Source organism: Nymphalis io, chromosome 14 (assembly GCF_905147045.1).
Source record: "Nymphalis io chromosome 14, ilAglIoxx1.1, whole genome shotgun sequence".
NCBI classification, from domain to species: Eukaryota; Metazoa; Arthropoda; class Insecta; order Lepidoptera; family Nymphalidae; genus Nymphalis; species Nymphalis io.
Window position 1 is genome coordinate 2807326 of NC_065901.1, and position 15563 is coordinate 2822888.

The 15563-nt window shown below is 36.2% G+C and overlaps 1 protein-coding gene across 1 annotated transcript; it reads left to right on the forward strand.

Annotated features, from left to right (window-relative positions):
• The first annotated feature begins 10265 nt into the window (after positions 1-10265).
• Positions 10266-14842, forward strand: LOC126773394 (serine protease snake-like). Its single transcript, XM_050494331.1, has 8 exons — positions 10266-10346; positions 10793-10903; positions 11660-11716; positions 11886-11947; positions 13113-13280; positions 13598-13811; positions 14122-14279; positions 14355-14842. The coding sequence occupies exons 1-8, from the start codon at positions 10298-10300 to the stop codon at positions 14577-14579; spliced, it is 1044 nt and encodes a 347-aa protein (XP_050350288.1). The 5' UTR covers positions 10266-10297; the 3' UTR covers positions 14580-14842.
• The last annotated feature ends 721 nt before the right edge of the window (positions 14843-15563 follow it).

Consider the following 15563-nt stretch of genomic DNA (forward strand, 5'->3'; position numbering starts at 1 on the left):
ACGTGCCTTCTGAGGTAGATTGTGAGATATATAAGTGCTTGTCTATTTATTTTTATTACTTAAAAACTATTCGCCTCGTATATAAGTAAAACTACATTCTTTATACAGATGTTTTATTTATATAATACGTAGAGGAAAACTTATTATATTTATCAGGATAATTATAAAAATTTTGTGGAAGGAAATAACTAATTAAATAGGTATTTATAGGTGTTTATATGTAACAATTAATTGATAGCAAATATATAGTAATGTTTATGACAAAATATAGTTTATATATAATGGATAGCAATTATCATTATAATCTCAAAGAAAAAAACATAATTATATGTGCTGAACCAACTTTCGTTGTGATCGATCAAAAACGGTTTCTATAAATTTTGAATCGCTTTTTTGTAATCTGTATTGCATAGATATTAGATATAGGTATATTAGAGTAATTTATTTTTATTAAGTACAGTTTTAGTTTATTTATATGCATGGAATTATATTTGTGTAAATGAACGTGTTGCTAAGGTAGGAATTACATATTTTACCCCTTTGTCAAAATTAATTGCGGCGTTGCGACAGGCGAAACCGCAATTCATACATCGCGGTTTTCAAGCCACGGGCAGTAGCGATCGCCGCCGCGTCTGTTGATACACTGAGAGCGAAATATTATACACATATAACAACATTGTCTTGACATTAATAATAATAATAATATCTTGGGACATTTTTCACACACGGCCATCTGATCCAATCTCCCCCAATCTCATCCCGTGGGTGTCGTAAGAGGCGACTGAGGGACGGGGAAAAGGGGGGATGGGCAGCAGCGTCCCCCCTCCCATAAACATCTTACCCCCTACTGCGCTCGCCAACACGCCTGCCCAGCGCGGCGAGTATGGGCAAACCCCTCCCTTAATGGCAGATGCGCCCAAAAAAAGGCCCCCAGTTACCGGCAAGCCCGCTAGGCCCGACCAAGGTAGCGGTCGCGGTATCGGCAGGGGGTGCTAAGAATCACCGGTTCACGGCAGGCTACCGTATAAAATGACTGAAAATGGCAATGTATAATGGACGCTCGATGAGGCTGGACCATCACCTCGCCGAATTAGAAGTAGAGTTAAGTCATATAAACTGGCATATACTGGGGTTATCTGAAGTCCGAAGACAGGGGGAGGACACGATAACTCTAGAGTCCGGTAACTTACTCTACTTCCGCGAAGGTGATAACCTCTCCCAGGGTGGTGTCGGTTTTCTAGTCAAAAAGGATCTCATTAGCAGCATTGTGGAAATCAGTAGTGTGTCGAACCGGGTAGCGTACCTTGTCCTAAAACTTTCCGACAGGTACTCCCTGAAGGTTGTACAGGTATATGCGCCAACTTCGACATACTCTGATGATGTGGTCGAAGCGATGTACGAGGACATCGCAAAGGCCCTCAACGACACCTCGAGGGCCCACTACAATGTTGTTATGGGAGACTTTAATGCTAAAGTGGGAGTACAAGATAGCGGTGAATCGAAAGTCGGACCTTACGGCTTGGGCTGCAGAAATCACAGGGGGCAAATGCTGGTAAACTTTCTCGAAGCGCAGGGGCTTTTTTTGATGAATTCTTTCTTTCAAAAAAAGCCTCAGAGGAGGTGGACCTGGCGAAGCCCCGATAACGTGACAAGGAACGAGATAGACTTTATCATTTCGAATAAAAGGCACATATTTAGAGATGTTTCAGTGATCAACAGGTTTAATACCGGAAGTGATCACCGCTTGGTTCGAGGCACTCTAAATATCAACTTAAAAGCCGAAAGATCGAGAATGATGAGGTCTACTCTCCGACCTACCATGCTCCAAGCTGCTCAAGGCTCCGAAAAGTTCCAAATGGAACTTCAAAATCAATTCACCGCGTTGGAAACCATAAGCAGCATTGATGAGAGAACCGACACGCTGGTCAAAATACTGCAAAACACATCCCGCAAGTGTTTTCCGCCACAGAGAAGAGACAACGCACCAAAACTCTCTGCTGAGACACTCGAGCTCATGAGAAAACGACGAGAACTACCATCGTTTTTGTCAGATAAGGCCTTAAACCGAACAATAAAAACGCTGACACGACGCGATCTCCGACGCTCCAATACCCGTGCCATCAAGGCTGCGATTGAGCAAAATCGGGGATCGAAAGTGTTCGCTCGCAAGTTTGGGAGGCCGCGTCTGACAAAACTTAAAACTGAAAATGGTGGGGTCGTTACCTCTAGGCCTGAGATTATCGGAGAAGTAGAGAGGTTTTATGGGCAGTTGTTCTCTTCAAGATCGGATAAACCCGTGGGAATCAGTATTGATGACCAGCGCGCCCCTCTTATGCGCCATTACTCCGAGGAGCTCCCGGTCGTTGACCAAGGAGAGATTAGGGCGGCTCTAGAACAGCTTAAAAACAACAAAGCTCCGGGAGATGACGGAATCACAACAGAGTTGCTTAAGGCAGGCGGGACTCCGGTCCTGAAAGAGCTAGCAAGCCTCTTTAATTCCGTCATCCAACATGGCAAGACCCCGGAAACGTGGAGCGGGAGTGAGGTGGTACTGTTTTTCAAGAAAGGTGATAAAACCCTCTTGAAAAACTACAGACCAATCTCCCTCCTGAGTCACGTGTATAAGCTGTTCTCAAGAGTCGTCACGAACCGTCTCGCCAGACGACTTGACGAGTTCCAGCCCCCAGAGCAAGCCGGCTTTCGATCAGGCTACAGCACCGTGGACCACATCCATACTGTTCGGCAGATTGTGCAGAAGACCGAAGAGTACAATCAGCCGCTGTGTATGGCATTTGTGGACTACGAGAAAGCCTTCGACTCCATCGAAACCTGGGCAGTGCTCGACTCATTGCAGAGATGTCATATCGATTGGAGATATATCGAGGTACTGAGATGTCTGTGCAACGCCGCTACAATGACTGTCCACATCCAGGACTGTAAGACGAAGGCGATCCAACTGCGCAGAGGGGTGAGACAGGGGGATGTAATATCCCCGAAACTGTTCACCAACGCGTTGGAAGACGTTTTCAAAACGCTGGATTGGACTATGTATGGAGTCAATGTAAACGGCGAGTACATCTCACACCTTCGATTTGCCGACGATATCGTCATCATAGCAGAGTCGCTGGAACAACTCACCGAAATGCTGCTTAGCCTAGGCGAGTCTTCCCGGTGTGTCGGTCTCGGTATGAACTTGGACAAGACCAAGGTCATGTTCAATAGGCATGTCGTGCCGGGACCGATATACGTCGAGGGGAAACCTCTCGAAGTTGTTAGTGAATATACCTACCTAGGACAGATAATACAAGTCGGTAGGAACAACTTCGAGAAGGAAGCCGATCGAAGAATTCGCTTGGGATGGGCAGCATTTGGCAACCTTCGTCAAGTCCTCAAGTCGTCTATACCGCAATGTTTGAAGACGAAAGTCTTCAACCAATGCGTCTTACCTGCCATGACATACGGTGCCGAAACGTGGACACTAACTGCGGGACTAGTCCACAAATTCAAAGTCGCTCAGCGTGCTATGGAGCGAGCTATGCTCGGAGTATCTTTGAAGAATAAGATCAGAAATGAGATTATCCGGAAAAGAACCGGAGTCACCGACATAGCTTGCAAAATTAGCAGGCTGAAGTGGCAGTGGGCTGGTCACGTATGTCGTAGGACCGATGGCCGTTGGAGCAGACGAGTCCTAGAGTGGAGACCGCGAATCGGCAAGCGCAGCGTAGGGCGCCCTCCAGCCAGGTGGACCGACGACCTTAAGAAGGTGGCGGGCACCAACTGGATGCGGAAGGCGGAGGACAGGGAGCTTTGGCGCACCTTGGGAGAGGCCTATGTTCAGCAGTGGACAACGATTGGCTGTTGATTGATTGAAAGCTTGTGCTATGGGAACCAGACAACTTATATACTACATATACTACTTTTCTTTTGTAAATACATAACTATATAGAAAATTACACCCAGACTCAGGACAAACCATGTCTGTTTGTGTCTTCATGCATACAAATGTCTGTCCTGGGTGGGAATCGAACCCACAACCTTGAGCGTGAAAAGGCAAGTATCTACCAACCACGCCAACCGGCTCGTCATATACATTGCTTGGGAGTTGTAGTTTTCTTGTTCGGGATATGATATTTAGAAGAAATAGTGAGGGCTCGATGTAATTCGTAAATTGCATCTTTATTTCTTACCATTGTGTCTTCACTGCAAGTTAAATATAATTGAAAATTAATCATATCACAAATCTAAGAAAAAAATATAAAAAAAAATAAACTGAATATCAAAAATGAAAAAGGATACGTCATGAAAATGTAAGTAAAAATTGTCCTTTTTTTTAATGTTCATTATTTGCGACGAATACAAATTAACAAACGATTTTGGTTCCTAGACTATTTCTGTCACCTGTCGCGTCGACTGACGCTCGTTCGATGCCCGCGGCGACATTTGCAGCTTGCACCCTGGGTCGCCGCTATCCCTGGCACAATTTTTTGGTACATTTTTATACGTTTGTTTCAGTCACAAGACGAGTTGGCTTCGTGGCCAGGCCGTAATGTGAATAAAAGAGCAAATATCAAATCAATGAATATAGCAAACAATATTTTGCAATAAAGATAATTAATGTTGGTCTCCTTACCGTTTGCTTCCTTGGCAGCCTGCGCAGGATATATTATAGTGCACAAATGTGTGCGCAAACACTGAAGGTGCACTCTATTTTCCCTCACGCTCATAATCCAATGGGATGGCAACCCAATATCCGGCAGGCGCAGGACCAAGGGTCTTCGTGCTTTCCGAATCTCAAGAGTCTACTAAAATAATAATACAGTACAGTAACAGCCTGTGAATGTGCCCACTGCTGAGCTAAGGACTCCTCTCCTTTATTTGAGGAGGAGGTTTTTGGAGCTTATTCCACCACGCTGCTCCAATGCGAGTTATAATAATATACCTTAACAATTCAATTTTATCGAAGCTCGTGTAGACGCAAGGAGAAGTAGAAGTAGATATCAATCATCAATTGAGATAAACTATTGACGTCAACGTTTTCGTAAAATCGAGGAGCCGCAGGGTATTGTCACGGTATATTTTATCAGCAAGAACAATAAACTCAATATAAGAATAAAAAAATAATGATAGGACCACCGAAAATCGAATGAACGTTTATTTTTTGTCATTGTTATTGTACAGAAAGGAATTTCGCAATAGAAGATACAATTCGTAACATTTTTCTTATATATACTTATAACGAACATAACGAAGAATTAAGGTAAAATTACGAATTGTGTTTTTCTATCTAATAAAGCCATAAATGTATATCAACTGTACTTAGATAATATAAACCTAATTAATTAATTATATTTGCAATAAAAGTAACATTCTGTTCTGCTGAGGAAACGCATCCTCTCTTCTTGAGAAGGTTTTGGAGCTTATTTTAGAATAACGCGCTCCAATGTGGATTGGTGGTTACAAATGTAGCACATTTACATTCGGTCCATGTAGGTTTCCTCACGATTTAAGCCTTCACTGCCGAATACACTGCAAATACATTTTAAGTACCTAAAAATAGTAGTGCTTGTCAAACCCGCAATCTCTGTGTAGGATGCAGTTGTTCTTTCTACTGAGACATCCCGACTTATATAACGCAATATGTTTAAAAATAATAATGCATAACTTACACTTTGATACAGTATTTATGTCACGTAAATTGATAGCTAACAAAAACACTGGTTATATTTCTGTTTATATATGGTTGTTCTAAATTTAAATACAACAGTATAACCTGTTTTTATTTACAAGATATAAGTACGTAAGTATTTATTTTGTATTTACTTTTGATTGCTCACATTACATAAGTGAGCTGTTACGTAGAATTAGATAAAACTCAAAGATTCCGTATAAGTTATCCTCATTTTGTTTTTGTTGTATTATTAATTTTTATTATTACTTAGTTTACATTATTGGCGTTGCTCAATATTATATTATTAATATTACCAATATTAGTAGAAGTATTTGCGTAATACTTCTACCAATATGCCATTTAAATCATAATTATATAAAAAAAGAATTAATATATTCAACGGGATAGCTAGAAGATTATACACAATTCATATTTGCATTTTTTTTTTATATTTACCGGGAAAGCCAATGACTACTCCACCTGATGTCCAAACGCGCCGACGGCCAATACGTCGGGAAGAATGTTCTGCACTAGCCGCCCCCGCCTTGCCGGCCCGCAAGATGCCTCTTTACGCCTCGTTTGAAGGAACCCGGGTTGTGACAGGAGGGGAACACGTAAACTGGTAAAAGACTTCCATTTTTTGGAAGTACGACAAAGAAACGAGTTGAAAAATTTCTTCGTGCGCGATGGAATTGATGGAATTACTTAAATGTCGATAAGAAATTGTAACGAATTATCAGATTTCTTTGAAATTAATTTTTCATTATATATAATTATCATATATTTTTTTAATAACTATTTTTAATTGAAACTTTAGCCTAATGAATTCCATTGTTTGAAATATAAACTAAAGAAAGAAAAGAATAAAACTCATCAAGATTAGGCAATCAATGAATAAAATTTAAAGAAAAAGTATATGTAAAATGTTTACCTTTACGCTGTTATTATATCAACTTCACTAGAACATATTTGAAGAAATTGATAATTAGTTTGCAAATTTGGTTAAGAGAATCTAGAATAATGATAGCAGCAATAAGCTTTGGGCTTATTGCTGCTATCATATTGAAATACAATCTGGTAACTCTTCTTTTTATTTCACGCAGTGGAAACCTTCAGAAAGGTACCCAGCTCCCATGGAGATGGAACTGGGTTATGTGGGATTCTTACCCACTAAAACCACTGCGATAGCCGTCCTCGGCACAGATCGGAGACGCTGCGGGATCGTGTTGATATAACGCATCCACGACCTCTCCCGTACTTTTCTCCACTCGTGGCTCGGCGGAGCTCTCCTCAGGGGGCAAAGGTAATCCCCCCCCCGCACTCCTTGCTAGTGCATACGGCATCGCGAGGCCATCCCGGCTCAGGGCAATCTTGTAACCCTTTCTTTTTTTTCTCGCAGTGGAAATCTTCAGAAAGGTACCCGGGTACCTTTCCTATGGGGGTGGAACCGGGTTATGTGGGATTCTTACCCACTAAAACCACTGACCCCTAACCTCTAACCCCTAACCTAACCTAAGATTAATATTAATATTCTACCTTAAAACTCTCAAAAGAACACAGCAATACCAAGTACTACTGTACTTGGTATTGCTGTGTTCTAGTTTAAAGGGTCCACCAACCTATACTATGAAAAACAAAGATTGGGCTCACGACTGTTGTAACTGCTGCATCAATCCTGGATATCGTTGGTTGTCATCTCTGGATCCTTACTCAATGTAAACAAATTTTAATTCGTAATTATTTTTTTAATTTGTCAATTTTTCAAGATTTATCCCTTCTATGGCTGGTCTTTTACCTTCTTTTGGATCTTTTTCCTTTACGCGTGAATTTTAATTCGTAATTTTAATTCTTGTTTTAGATGGCAACTCTTTGCAATACTTTTTATGACCCACTTATACTATTTATTATACAATACAGACCAAATCCCTTAACATCGGTCTCCTCGCAAAAAGTGCAGAACGCGTTAAACTAATGGTACCATTATCTTGAATTATGCGCTTATGACGTCAAAAACAAAGACATACGTCACAAATATGCTGCTAGGCTATTCCCAACGTTAACTTATGATGACCAATGTACATTCTTATATTACGTGCAACGTGTAAATTTCAATTTCAATATTCCTAGTAAAATCTGCAGGTTAATATGTATTGGAGTAAGCTAGTGATAAAACGTTCTTGTTAAAAATGTATTTAAATCCATTGAACAATTAATAACAAATAAAAAAGTATGCTTAATTCTAAGTTTAAGTTCTAAGAAAAAAAATATTATAAATGAAACGTGAAGCTACCAACAGAATATAAAAGATTATATTGAGTAGACACTATTTATATTACACTTTTTATTATATTTATTTTATATCTTAATTATTTTTTAATATAACGAGCTTTATACTTATTAAGTAGCACATGATGAAACAACAAAACACTCCAATATATGACAAAATGCTCCAATACAACTTATATCATTTTCTATATCTCGTAAAAAAATGCAAGCTGGAAAAAATCTACTTAAATTTAAGTACATACACAATAACTCACTTTACCTGTATATTTTTCTGTAACATCTGAACATCGTTTGTTTTAATTTTAGTTTTTCTTTTTTTATTGAATATACCTTAGACTAAATCGAACGTATTTATGAAAAAAATGAAAAAACTAAAAAATGTATATCCAGACATGTCATTCTGGTAAATTTTAGTAATCGAGAACAGATCATGAATAAAAAGTTCCCTCTGAACGTTTCAGTAAAAAGTTAGTCGTCTTCGTTACTTCCCCCAACTTTTCTTGTTAGGCCCGACAAGCTCAGAGAGGAGTTATAACAGGCCCTCTCGCGTTTATGGCATTACTCCGAAATACTTTAGGGTCTCACTTTAAAAGCTTCTAACATTCATATTCTTTCGTCGATATTATTAATGACTGATCGTTATTAATTAATCAAATATATATAATATAATTATTGACCACATAACATTAAAAATTGCTTTAAGTTATTATATACGTAGATTATTCAACAAATAAATTAATTTCATTCATTCATATTCTAGCAGGTAGTTTTTTCTATAGTATAGGTTGGCGGACGAGCATATGGGCCACCTGATGGTAAGTGGTCACCAACACCCGTAAACATTGGCAATGTAAAAAATGTTAACCATCGCTTACATCGCCAATGGGCCACCAACCTTGGGAACTAAGATGTTATATTTCTTGTGCCCGTAATTACACTGGCTCATACTCACCTTCAAACCAGAACACAACAATAACAAGTACTGCTGTTTTGTGGTTGAATATCTGATAAGTGGGTGGTACCTACCCAGGCGGGCTTGCACAAAGCCCTACCATCAGTTAACAATAATAACTAATCGGTTTTTTTTTGTATAGTTTAACTTTCGATCCGGTTTCAAATAGAATATGACATCATGAACATCATTATGGATTCGCGAAATATCTACTAAAATTAAGTATTTAGTTTTTCATACAAAAATGAATTAACGGAATCCATTAAAACGAACCCTTAAAATAATTTGACTTTTCGCTAAAACACTTATTTGTAATATTTTAGAAAGCACGTTCACTTACTTACTTTGAAAGTCTTTAGTCGAGTAAAATCAACGAAACTGGACCCTTCCGAAGAAAAATAAAGGCAGAAAGCAATTATGTACCCTCGTCCAAGGTTGTCAAAATCTAAAACGATTAAAGCATTTTCGTTTCCTATGAAATACGAAAATCCGGTTTAAGTACACCCATTGTTTTAACGTTCAGTTCATCCTTCGAGTTCAGTATTTCGTTTGTTTGCTATAAATTAGTTTTTTCTCTGTCAATAGCATTTCAAAAGGATATTAATCCGTTTTTACATTTTAAAACACGGAACCTAAGTTTTAGTGCTTAGCACATTTAAAAAATGTGAAACAAATTAAATTAATAGGCAATAAAATGTTTTTTTTTTTTCATATAAGACATTTCATCCAAATTAATATTATAAATGCTAGAAGTGAGTTTGTTTATTTATTTGTTACGATTTCACGTCATGTTACTGAACATCTTGAAATTTTGCATACACACGACTAAAGGTAGGTGTTCTTTAGTCGTGTGTATGCAAAATTACCAGCCTGGCGTGACCCACTTTTAATATAATAAAAGTAGGTAAGTAGTATTTTTTTTTAAATAATTGTTTTGTCCCGCCTTAAATTTTTCAATACTAAATTACATCGAAATCATTTCACCGACAGGAGTTGACTTTATCAGAGTGACTTTCGCAATTATACTATTTTCGTTCATATACTATATTAGTTTCCGCTCTGCTTTATTTTCCTATTTAGTTAGGATACGTCTGCCTGTATAGGTGGAAGGGAAAAATATAAAACAAACAAATTCACTTTATGATTTTGACCTATTACGGTAACTTATAAAATAACCATTCAATTAAACTAATAAAGTAATTACTAAACTGTAATACCTTATATGGTATATTAGCGAACATTTTTCCTTCATAACCAACAAACCCAACGGAAATTACTACTACAGTTATAGTATATAACATCACTTCGTAGCGTCATTATTATTTATCAAATAATACAACAGTTTGTGGTGAACATTGTGTCAGGACAGTGCATTGAATACCGTCTCTATAATGTTGTTCAACCTTTGTGTTGTGTTGATTTTAATAATCGCTACCTCAGGTTTGTTTATATTCATTGTTAATTAACTCGTGAATTTATTTATAACAAATGTTATGTAGTAGTCTGTGAATATCGCACTGCTGGACAAAGGTCTCGTTTCCTCTTGGGAAGAGGCTTAAAGCTAATTCTACCACGCTGCTTCGGTGTGGTTTGATTCGAATTTTTAAGTATCATTTGATATATGTACATAGGTTTCCAAATAAATGTTCATTCACTGAACCATCACTTAAGTTGACAATAAAAACAGTTACAGTTTTGTGTTATTATATCCATTAATTTTTTTATAATTTACTGAAGAATTGTAAACAGTTGCGAACATGCCAACTATTTAATAAAAACGCATTATAATAGTACTCATTTAAACAAAATTTGTGTCATTTTTATTTTATTAAGACGTGTGATTATCATAGGATATGATTCTTAATTTGTTTTTTATTACGTTTCAGAAATAGTTACTCCTTTTGGTCGATTACGATCCCAACCCTGCAATCCTTCCAAGAAATATACTCCAAAAATACCAAATTATGATACGCATAACTTAAGAATAAGCGAACGCAGTAAGTATTGAGTATAATCTATTTCATAGAAACTAAGATGAAAGAATATCTCTAACACTGGCTTACTCGCCCTTCATACCTTGCGACAACATAACAAAATGAACCCACCGAGACAGGTCAAAATAACGGACTTCGCAAGAAATCGCTGGCTTTGTTTAAGTGCATACATAACTACTTACGTTGAATTAAATAAAACTTTGCTTACTTTTATTTATTTTAGATTTTTTTTTATAGAATAGGTAGGTGGACGAGCATATGGGCCACCTGATGGTATGTAATCGCCAACGTAACTATAAGCATTGGCATTGTAAGAAATTTTAATGCACCACCAACCTTAGGAACTACGACGTATGTCCCTTGTGCCAGTAATTACACTGGCTCACTCGCCATTCAAACCGAAACACAACAATACCAAGTACTCCTGTTTTGCGGTAGAATATCTCATGAGTGTGTGGTACCTACCTAGACGAGTTTGCACAAAGGCCTACCACCATTCTAATATAATATATTTTATCGTTGGTGCGTTCGTCAATTACGAGAACTACTTGAGCTTGAATTGAAAAGAAAGCTTCTTGACTATAGTCAAGTTATTTCTATAATAATAACTATTTATACAGTACTGAATATACGTTGAATGCTAAAAAGGAAAAAGGAAACCTGTGAGGTCATGTTCAAATTATTATATTTATTATATATTTTTTGTTAATATGTTTATATTTATTAAAATGTTCGTTATTTAATTTTTTTTTTGCTTAGAATGCAAGGAGTATCTATGGAAAATGGACGAACGGGAGCAAATAAAAAAACATTCATGTATGTCATGCTTTTTTTACAAACGAACTTTTATAATTTTATCTATAAAAATATCATATTTTGAAATGATGATGCGATCTGTTTACGCTGTGAGATATAAAATATTTGTAGTAACTTAGTTTGTTTATTATATTTATTTTTAACCATCAAGTTTATATTGTAATTACAGGTAATAAACGGTATTTTGTAATAAGAGGTCAAAGGACAAAGCCATCAGAATATCCACATATGGTGAGTAAAAATTGTAGGAAAAAAAACGGAAACGGAAAGGAAAAAGTTATAACGTACATATCCAATATCATATATATACATTTTCCTTCATTAATGACACAATTTTATAATCAGTAATTTACAATAACACTATATCAGCATCTTCTGAGTGTTTTGTGATGCTTTTTTTTGACACTTATTTTTTTTTTTTTATAGAATAGGAAGACGGACGAGCATATGGGCCACCTGATGGTAAGTGGTCACCAAACGCCCTTAGACATTGGCCTTGTAAGAAATGTTAACCATCGCTTACATCAACAATGCGCCACCAACCTTGGGAACTAAGATGTTATGTCCCTTGTGCCTGTAATTACACTGGCTCACTCACCCTTCAAACCGGAACACAACAATACCAAGTATTGCTGTTTTGCGGTAGAATATCTGATGAGTGGGTGGTACCTACCCAGACGAGCTTGCACAAAGCTCTACCACCAGTAAATTTCACGTATTTAATTGTCTTTATGTGACAACATATGAATATTTGTAAATAACGCAAAATAGCAAATATTTTCGTTGACTTCTAGGTCATATAAACATAAAGTCAAAAAAGATGATACATTTTCGGTGACCGTATACCCTTCACTCGTCCACCCACGCTCAGTAATATTACACTGATCATGCGTTTATTGTTTGATAAATACCCAAATATTTTGTATGCTAATTTACGAATTTCTCGAATGTGTCGAATAACGCGCTACGCGTATACGCAAGAACAAGTGAAAAGATTAGCCAATTACGCAGGACATATTATAGTGCACAAGTGTGTGCGCAAACACTGATGCACTGTAACCCCTTACTCTCATAATCCGATGGGATGGCAATCCGACACGACCGGAAAGGGTTCAGGCGCAGGACCAACGGCTTTACGTGGTTATATTCATTTCTATAATTTTATTATAACGGATAGCTTAACTCAAGTATATTTAATATTGAATTTAAAACTAAAATAAAAAATACATAAGACTGATCGCCAATGGATTGCCTTAGAAAAATATTCAGAGCTAACCTTTATATATAATATTATGTAAGATATATTTTAAACATATATTGCCATATTTTTTTTAATTTATCATAAATTTTAATAACTTTAGTTTATTACACCCTAACAATATTTCTGTCATACCAGGGTGCCTTGGGTTGGATGACTTTCGACAAGAGTTGGATATTTCTTTGCGGTTCTTCACTAATCAGTGAAAAATTTGTGTTAACTGCAGCTCATTGTACGAAAACAAAATCCGTTGCTGTAAATCATGCTCATCCCAAAATTGTTAGACTCGGAGTAACAGATATTTATGTAAGTAGCAAGCAAACGCTTAGCTTTTTAAGTAATTTAGGAAAGGTGAGCAAAGTGGCCCGACCTGATGGTGAGTTATCACCATCGCCTTTAGTAACTGGCGTCGTAAAATATATATGCCACTTTTTATGGTACCAATATGATGGCAGCCAAGTGATCTAAGATGTTATGTCCCTTGTACTGAAGTTTATTGCCTCATTCACATTTTAAATCAAAAAACAGTCATACGAAGAGTTTCAGTTTGTATTATATTTTTACCTCAAGTAAAATTATAATCATTGTAAGTATAAGTTATTTGATATTTCTATTTATTTTAGGATTTAAGCTACGAAACTCCAGTCGACGTCGCGATTAGATCTATAAGACGTCATCCTCAATATGATGGTCCAAAAAAATATTATGATATTGCTCTTTTGGAACTCAAAACTGTGGTCGAATTTACGAAATTTGTCCACCCAGCTTGTCTGTTCAGCAAACCTGTTATCAATCCAGACAAGGAACTTACAGTTACTGGTTGGGGTGTTTTTGACAGTAAGTCCTTGTTTATTTATTTACTTGATAATGACCAATTATCAAATGCACCTTGTTATAAATCGTTGATATAAGTATTAAGATTTATTAATGAATAATGAATTACGCCTATCCAAAGAGACATTTACAATACTATTATGAGTCACATTAGTTTATTAGTAAAATATTACCATTCTACAAATTTGGCTCGTGTGTGGGATTATTTTTTCTTAATATGGTGAATTATTTAAATTGAAAGGAACCATAATATTACCTATACATATATATGATTGTATACTTAGACTTTTCACAATGCATTTAATATTTTCAGAAGGACAAAAGTTTTCACATAAGCTTCTCTACGCAAAATTGGACTTATTCCATCCAAAACTTTGTGATGATTCAGTTTTGAAAAATAGAAATTGGTGGGGAACGTTTAATCAACAATTGTGCGCTGGTAAGGCAGATGGCAGCGTAGACACGTGCTTTGTAAGAATTTTTAACTATTTTAAATAATTTAATCAATTATACTAATGTTCATAATTAATTATAATATTATTTTAGGGTGATTCAGGTGGTCCATTACAATACAAATTATATGAAACAAAAAAAGAGGGCACCATGCACATGGTGGTTGGAATAACAGCATTTGGTTCAAGCAAATGTGCTCTGAAGAATATTCCCGCTGTATATACTAATGTAACTACTTTTATAGATTGGATTGAAAAACATGTATGGCCAGAAGAATGGGATTATAAATTATTCAGTCGTATTGTTTTCCGAGATTGAGTTAAGTATTTCTGACGATTTAATTAATAAATATTAAGATGTAAAAGTACATGTCATAAATACAATGATATCAAATTAATACTTTAACTGACACTTATTGTTCGCCATTTTGAATTTCCACGACTATTTAATTATGATCATTATAATGTTTTTTAAGAAGCTGCGAATGCGCATGGATCGTCTTTAATATGTTATTTATAAATATTTCCCCCCATTCTGTTATTTCGTAGTCAAATGTGAAATAATTAATTTTAATAATAATATTTTTCATCCTTCCGGCGTTGTATCAAATAAAGAGAAAAATGTATTATATCAAATATTCGTGTAAAATGTAATTTAATATTTTTATTTAATAATTAGCTAAAAATAAACGGGTATAATTTTAAGCAATAATCTTTTTTTTCATTTTAAAACATGATTATTACATGTCTACATTTTTACCTTGACAACTAACTTTAATTTTAAACTTATTTTGATAATTAGCTTTGTCAAACAACATTTTACATTAAATTTCTCCATAAGCGTAACTTCTTCTCATTAAGCGTACCGCTGACTTTCAGGAGTTCCTCGGGGATCAATAATAAGGTAACATTTTTATTTTTATTACGACATTAATTTTTATAGTTAAAATGTCGCCTTACCTCAGAAAATTGTCAAATGGGATAATGTCTCTAATGTTTCTAGAAAAGTACTGTCACATAATTTACTTAATACAAAATAGTTCTTCATAAATAACTAGCTTAATAAAATTGTCACATAGCGTCCAAATTATATTATAAAAAGCCGAGATGGCCCAGAGGTTAGAACGCGTGAATCTTAACCGATGATCGTGGATTCAAACCCGGGCAAGCACCACTGAATTTTCAGGTGCTTAATTTGTGATTATAATTCATCTCATGTTTTACGATCAAGAAAAAACATCGTGAGGAAACCTGCATGTGACTAATTTCACTGAAATTCTGCCAAATGTTTATTCCAACAACC